This window comes from Nansenia antarctica (assembly GCF_963989245.1).
Source record: "Nansenia antarctica genome assembly, chromosome: 6".
Classification (NCBI taxonomy): domain Eukaryota; kingdom Metazoa; phylum Chordata; class Actinopteri; order Argentiniformes; family Microstomatidae; genus Nansenia; species Nansenia antarctica.
The window spans coordinates 69,225,941-69,233,440 of NC_137676.1; the positions used below are offsets into that span (position 1 = coordinate 69,225,941).

Genomic DNA, 7,500 nt, shown 5'->3' on the forward strand with positions numbered 1-7,500 from the left:
GACCAAAGTGGAATCAGCCAAAGAATTAAAACCAGGGGATATTAACTTTATTAACTATTTCAGAATATGACATTGTAGTTATTTATTTTGCATTAGGGTGATTGGGGAAGTTGTGTACTGACTAGATGTGAAATGGCGAGAAACTGAATGAAACTAAAGTAACACATGAAACTGAACTAAGATCAGGTTTGTTTTCTACCAGGATTTGACATACAGTAGAGCAGTGAAGTCAAACCTCTCCTCGAGGACCCACAGCCGCACCACATATTTGATCTGTTCCACCACCGGCACACCTGATTCGACTAATCAAGTACAACGCAATTATGATTTGTACTTGATTAGTTGAATCAGGTGTTCTGGTGGTGTTGGAACAGATCAAATATGTGGAGCGGCTGGGGGTCCCCGAGGAGACGTTTGAGAACCACTGCAGTAGAGTTATAAATACTAGAGTGAATAGGAAAGACAGCAGGTGGCTACTCTAGCTGATCCTAGATCTGTTCTCTACTGACAACTTCTACTTGGAATAAAACTGGATTAAAACCGTTTGGAATGAAACTGGATTAAAACTACTTGGAGTGAAACTGGTTTGATATGGGGGGGGGAGGGGTCACTCACCGTTGTCGTGGTGATGACCTCTTCGGTGACAACCTTCAGCGTGTCCACCACAGAGATGTAACCAAGACGACGAGCAATGGAGAGGGCAGTGTTTCCATTCTGAGAGAGAGAGAGAGATGGAGAGAAAGAGACAGATGGAGAGAGAGAAAGAGACAGATGGAGAGAGAGAAAGAGACAGATGGAGGGAGATGGAGAGAGAAAGAGAGAGAGAGAGACAGAGAAAGAGACAGATGGAGAGAGACAGAGAGAGAAAAAGAGAGAGAGAGAGAGAGAGAGAGAGAAAGAGAGAGAGAGAGAGAAAGAGACAGATGGAGGGAGATGGAGAGAGAAAGAGAGAGACAGAGAGAGAGAGAGAGAGAGAGAGAGACAGAGAAAGAGACAGATGGAGAGAGACAGAGAGAGAAAAAGAGAGAGAGAAAGTGAGAGAGAGAGAGAGCAATGGTGTTTCATGAATAAAGTAAACTCTTGATGCGATAGAATGGATGTGCTTCATGATTCTGTGTACATCTTACAGAATGGTGGTCGGTAACAGGTATGTGTGTGTGTGTGTGTGTGTGTGTGTGTGTGTGTGTCTCACCACAGTGGTAGCGTTGGGCTTGGCGCCGTGCTGCAGCAGTATGTTGATGATGTGTGTGTTCCCCTGTTGCGCCGCCTGGTGGAGTGGGGTGTAACCGTTCTGTAAGAGGAAGGACACAAACGGAGATTACACACAGATATTACACACACACACACACACACACACACACACACACACACATCCTATAGGTTGCTGGCTACCAGTTGAGGTCAATTCAATTAATTTCAATTCAGTCATTCCAGGAAGTAAATAAAAAATTCTGATTCCACCATGTTCCACCATTCTTTTCAATGAGGACAATTTAGAATCAGAATTTCAGTTCACTTCCTGATTTGACTGAACTGAAAAGGAATTGACGCCAACCCTGGAGACCACCATTCTTTTCCATTGTCATGTGATCGAGGCTGAGGTCAGACGTTCTAGTGTCATGTGATTAGGCTGAGATTAGATTAGATTAGATTACAGTCAACCTTTTAGAGAGTAAACCTGTTTGCCATTGCACAACATTTTTATTTTTTTTCTCTAAGGACAGGGTCAGCCATAGTCAGCACCCCTGGAGCAATTAGCGGTTAATTGCCTTGCTCAAGGGCACAACGGCAGTAGTAGGCACCTTAGATATGACGCCAGCAACCCTCCAGTAATCAGCTCACATGAGGCGGGGCTCGAACCAACAACCTTCCGATTGCCTCTCTAACGGCCTCTGTAGCCTCTAGACTACCTGCCGCCCCTGAGGTCAGGTGTTCTGGTGTCATGTGATCGAGGCTGAGGTCAGCTGTTCTAGTGTCATGTGATCGACTCTGAGGTCAGGTGTTCTAGTGTCATGTGATGGAGGCTGAGGTCAGGTGTTCTAGTGTCATGTGATGGAGGCTGAGGTCAGGTGTTCTAGTGTCATGTGATCGACTCTGAGGTCAGGTGTTCTATTGTCATGTGATCGAGGCTGAGGTCAGGTGACTGACTCGTACCTTGGTCTTGGCGTTGACGCTGGCGCCCTGCTGAAGAAGGAAGTTCACCATTTTGACGTTGCCATAGTGACAGGCCACTATGAGCGGGGTGTAGCCGAGCTGAAGAGGAAAAAAAAGACAACAACAGAAGGTCACAACATTTCAGTTTCAAATGTGTGTGTGTGTGTGTGTGTGTGTACGTTGGTCTGCTGGTCCACAGTGGCGTGGTGTGTGGTGTGTGTGTGTGTGTGTGTGTACCTTGGTCTGCTGGTCCACAGTGGCGTGGTGTGTGGTGTGTGTGTGTGTGTGTGTGTGTACCTTGGTCTGCTGGTCCACAGTGGCGTGGTGTGTGGTGTGTGTGTGTGTGTGTGTGTACCTTGGTCTGCTGGTCCACAGTGGCGTGGTGTGTGGTGTGTGTGTGTGTGTGTGTGTGTGTGTGTGTGTACCTTGGTCTGCTGGTCCACAGTGGCGTGGTGTGTGGTGTGTGTGTGTGTGTGTGTACCTTGGTCTGCTGGTCCACAGTGGCGTGGTGTGTGGTGTGTGTGTGTGTGTGTGTGTACCTTGGTCTGCTGGTCCACAGTGGCGTGGTGTGTGGTGTGTGTGTGTGTGTGTGTGTACCTTGGTCTGCTGGTCCACAGTGGCGTGGTGTGTGACCAGGATCTCTGCTACGTTGACCCGGTCCTCCTGGGCGCTGAGGTGGAGGGGCGTCAGACCACTCTGACACACACCAGGAAGAGAGGGAGCGAGAGTCAGAGTGTGTGTGTGTGTGTGTATGTGTGTGTGTGTCACCTTGGTAGGTGTGTGTGTGTGTGTGTGTCTCGCCTTGGTAGGTGTGTGTGTGTGTGTGTGTTTCTCACCTTGGTAGGTGTGTGTGTGTGTGTGTGTGTGCCTCACCTTGGTAGGTGTGTGTGTGTGTCTCACCTTGGTAGGTGTGTGTGTGTGTGTGTGTGTGTGCCTCACCTTGGTAGGAGTGTTGACCTGGACCCCCCTCCCCAGCAGCATGGTGGCCATCTCAGCGTGGCCCTCCTGCGAGGCCAGGTGCAGCGGGGTGACCCCCTGCCTGGTCACCACGTTGGTCTCCGCCCCGTACTGCAGCAGCGACGACGCGATGGACGCCTGGTTCTTCTTGGCCGCGATGTGGAGGGGCGTGTACCCGTTCTGGACCGTTCAGGAGGGATTGTGGGTAAGTGAGTTTGTTGTTGATATATAATAATACAATCGCCTATACAGGAAAGATCTTCAGACATGTGACACAGAGTTGTTTTCAATCGTTTTAAAGTGTTAAAGTAGAGTGGAATTCCACCCCCTTTTCATATATATTTGCTTGCTTTCTGTATTGAGAGAGGTGTGTAGCCGCTCTGGACCCAGGAGGGATTGTGGGTAAGTGAGTTTGTTGTTGATAATAATAATACAATCACCTATCCAGGCGGGTATTCCATTAACGTCGCTAAAGGAAAATCCAGGCTTATTTTTGATAACAAAAAGGCCCTCACCTTGGCGGTGGCGTGGGGCGACGCCCCCTTGTCCAGCAGCAGCAGCGCCACCTCCTGGTTGTCGTAGTGAGCAGCGACGTGGAGAGGAGTCAGACCGTTCTGCAAGAAAACAACCCACTGGTTAATATCTGATAAGACACTGTCGTCTTTCTTCTTCTAGCTTCACCACCCCGCTTTCAGATAACAATGTTTCTGTAATAAGGAGCAACTCTAGTTAATATATGTCTGTTATTGGAGCAACTCTAGTTAATATATGTCTGTTATTGGAGCCGCTCTAGTTAATATATTTCTGTTATTGGAGCAGCTCTAGTTAATATATGTCTGTTATTGGAGCAGCTCTAGTTAATATATGTCTGTTATAAGGGGCAGTTCTAGTTAATATATGTCTGTTATTGGAGCAGCTCTAGTTAATATATTTCTGTTATTGGAGCAGCTCTAGTTAATATATGTCTGTTATTGGAGCAACTCTAGTTAATATATGTCTGTTATTGGAGCAGCTCTAGTTAATATATGTCTGTTATTGGAGCAGCTCTAGTTAATATATGTCTGTTATTGGAGCAGCTCTAGTTAATATATGTCTGTTATTGGAGCAACTCTAGTTAATATATTTCTGTTATTGGAGCAGCTCTAGTTAATATATGTCTGTTATTGGAGCAGCTCTAGTTAATATATGTCTGTTATTGGAGCAGCTCTAGTTAATATATGTCTGTTATTGGAGCAGCTCTAGTTAATATATGTCTGTTATTGGAGCAGCTCTAGTTAATATATGTCTGTTATTGGAGCAACTCTAGTTAATATATTTCTGTTATTGGAGCAGCTCTAGTTAATATATGTCTGTTATTGGAGCAGCTCTAGTTAATATATGTCTGTTATTGGAGCAGCTCTAGTTAATATATGTCTGTTATTGGAGCAGCTCTACTTAATATATGTCTGTTATTGGAGCAGCTCTAGTTAATATATGTCTGTTATTGGAGCAACTCTAGTTAATATATTTCTGTTATTGGAGCAGCTCTAGTTAATATATGTCTGTTATTGGAGCAGTTCTAGTTAATATATGTCTGTTATTGGAGCAGCTCTAGTTAATATATGTCTGTTATTGGAGCAGCTCTAGTTAATATATGTCTGTTATTGGAGCAACTCTAGTTAATATATTTCTGTTATTGGAGCAGCTCTAGTTAATATATGTCTGTTATTGGAGCAGCTCTAGTTAATATATGTCTGTTATTGGAGCAGCTCTAGTTAATATATGTCTGTTATTGGAGCAGCTCTAGTTAATATATGTCTGTTATTGGAGCAGCTCTAGTTAATATATGTCTGTTATTGGAGCAGCTCTAGTTAATATATGTCTGTTATTGGAGCAGCTCTAGTTAATATATGTCTGTTATTGGAGCAGCTCTAGTTAATATATGTCTGTTATAAGGGGCAGTTCTGGTAGATGCATTTCTACGATCAGGCCTGTTCTAGTCAGGGTATTTCTACGTTCCAGTTCTAGTGAGTGTATTTCTATGCTCACCTTGCCCACGTCGTCAGGCAGAGCTTTGCGCTGCAGGAGGAGCTTCGCTACGTCCAGGTTTCCGTACTTCGCAGCGACATGGAGCGGAGTGAATCCTTTCTGCACAGGGGAAACCAATCACATCTGTGTCACGTGTGTGTGTGTGTGTGTGTGTGTGTGTGTGTGTGTCTCCCCCCCACCTTGGTGGCCAGTGTATGTGTGTGTGTGTGTGTCTCTCCCCCGCCCCCCCCACCTTGGTGGCCAGTGAGTGTGTGTGTGTGTGTGTGTGTGTGTGTGTGTGTGTGTCCCACCTTGGTGGCCAGTGAGTGTGTGTGTTGGTGTGTGTGTGTGTGTGTGTGTGTCTCAGCGTGTCTCCCCCCACCTTGGTGGCCAGTGAGTGTGAGGCCCCGGCCTCCAGCAGCACCAGGGCCGTCTCCAGCTGGCCCTCCCTGGCGGAGATGTGCAGGGGGGTGTAGCCGTTGGTGGTGGAGGCGTCAGGGAGCGCCATGTGCTGCAGCAGCAGCTGGACGATGTCCGTCTTCCCCAGGCGCGACGCGATGTGGAGGGGGGTCTGGTCCTCCTGGAGGTGGGCGGGGGGGGGGGGGGGGAGGGAGATGAGAGAGACTTCACATCGCTTGAAGATAACATTTGAATGTGGAAGAGGGAGCTTAAATGGAGACTTTGTAAACATCAGCATCTCCTCTCGTGTGTGTGTGTGTGTGTGTGTGTGTGAGAGAGAGAGACATAGAGACATAGAGAGAGAGATTTCACATCATTTGAACATAACATTTGATGACTTCAAAGGGAACATAAATGAAGACTTAAAAAAATATCATATAAATATAAGCATCTCTTCTTCAATCAGGGGTGGATTCAAATTATTTTCATTTAAGTGACACAGGGGGACAACAGTTAAAGTGTGTGTGTGTGTGTGTGTGTGGGGGGGGGGGGGGGCGGGGCACCCAAAAGCAACAATAAAAATGTAGGCCACCACCCAAATTTAAACAACTAAGTAGAAACAATTACTTGGCAATTCACCTGTCCACCTGGCTAAGATTCACCTGTCCACCTGGCTAAGATTCACCAGGATGAATCACTAGGATGAGATCAAAACACTGTCTCTTTGGCGTTTTTTATTAATCAAAAGTGCAATATGAAGCTTTTTCACCTTGAAAATGTGATGACCGTGATAACCGTGCTGAGTCATTACTCATGACGCATTGGCCGTCTGTGACTGCGTGCACTTGCCAGGACCCTGCCCTTGTCTCTGAATTTGCTTTTCCCGAATGTTCGGGAATTAATGTCTGCCACTTGCTGTGGGTGTGTAACCCGCGGCTTGAAGTACAAGTACACCCCCTGGACTTGACGCTGGTATGTCACAGGGTCTTACATCACATCGGGGTACAATTTTTATAGTCTTTAGTATGACTCGGCCGGAATGAATCGAACTCACGACCTCCCGACCTCAAGGGCGGACACTCGAAGGCCACAAGGCCACTGAGCTTGGTTCCGAGTCATCGATTGAAGGACAGGATGTGAACGATGACAGGAAACTATGATCAGGACTGCGGTGACTCACCCTAGTCCAGCTGGTTTAGTTTGTCATTGGACATCCATGCACATGTGACTTGTTACGGCTGATGAGTCATAGATTGACCGACAGGAAGTGATGACAGGAGGTAATGCAGTGACTCACCCTGGCCATGGCGTCCACCAGGGCGCCGTTCCTCAGCAGGCAGCGGACCACCTCCATCTGACCCGCCCGCGCTGCCATGTGGAGGGCCGTCTCCCCACGCTGCAACACACACACACACACACACACAAGCGCACACACACACACACACACAAGCGCACACACACACACACACACACACAAGCGCACACGGACGCACGCAGACGCACACACACACACGCACACACACACACGCACACACGCACGCACACACACACACAAGTGCACACAGACGCACGCAGACACACACACACAAGGGCACACAAGCGCACACAGACGCACACACACACACACACAAGTGCACATGGACGCACGCACACACGCAAGCACACACACAAGCGCACACGGACGCACGCACGCATACATGGACGCACAGACGCAAGCACACACGCACTCACACACACACACATACACACACGCACACACACACACACACACACACACACACACACACTGTTATCACACCGCTGACTTTTGAAACGCTAGGAGGTGCCGTGCCATGTGATTGGCCGTCACCGGGTGTTGTTGACCACAGCACAGGAAGTGCGCTGTGATTGGTCGGCAGGACTCACTATGTTGCAGATGTCCGGGGAGGCTCCGTTCTGGAGCAGCAGGAGGACGATGTTCAGGTGGCCCATGAAGGCACCGAC

General features: G+C 47.8%; 1 protein-coding gene across 1 annotated transcript in view; it reads right to left on the reverse strand.

The window, feature by feature from the left end:
* The window catches only part of LOC308160887 (ankyrin-2-like), a gene marked incomplete at both ends in the record, with an annotated part of 89,106 nt that overhangs the window by 63,614 nt on the left and 17,992 nt on the right, over positions 1-7,500 (reverse strand). The window contains 10 exons of the mRNA XM_080534820.1: positions 616-714; positions 1,193-1,291; positions 2,155-2,253; positions 2,752-2,850; positions 3,094-3,291; positions 3,627-3,725; positions 5,140-5,238; positions 5,501-5,698; positions 6,815-6,913; positions 7,423-7,500. The exon at positions 7,423-7,500 is cut by the window's right edge and continues 21 nt beyond it. Coding sequence (XP_080390946.1) covers positions 616-714; positions 1,193-1,291; positions 2,155-2,253; positions 2,752-2,850; positions 3,094-3,291; positions 3,627-3,725; positions 5,140-5,238; positions 5,501-5,698; positions 6,815-6,913; positions 7,423-7,500 — 1,167 coding nt within the window. The remainder of the gene's footprint in view (positions 1-615; positions 715-1,192; positions 1,292-2,154; positions 2,254-2,751; positions 2,851-3,093; positions 3,292-3,626; positions 3,726-5,139; positions 5,239-5,500; positions 5,699-6,814; positions 6,914-7,422) is intronic.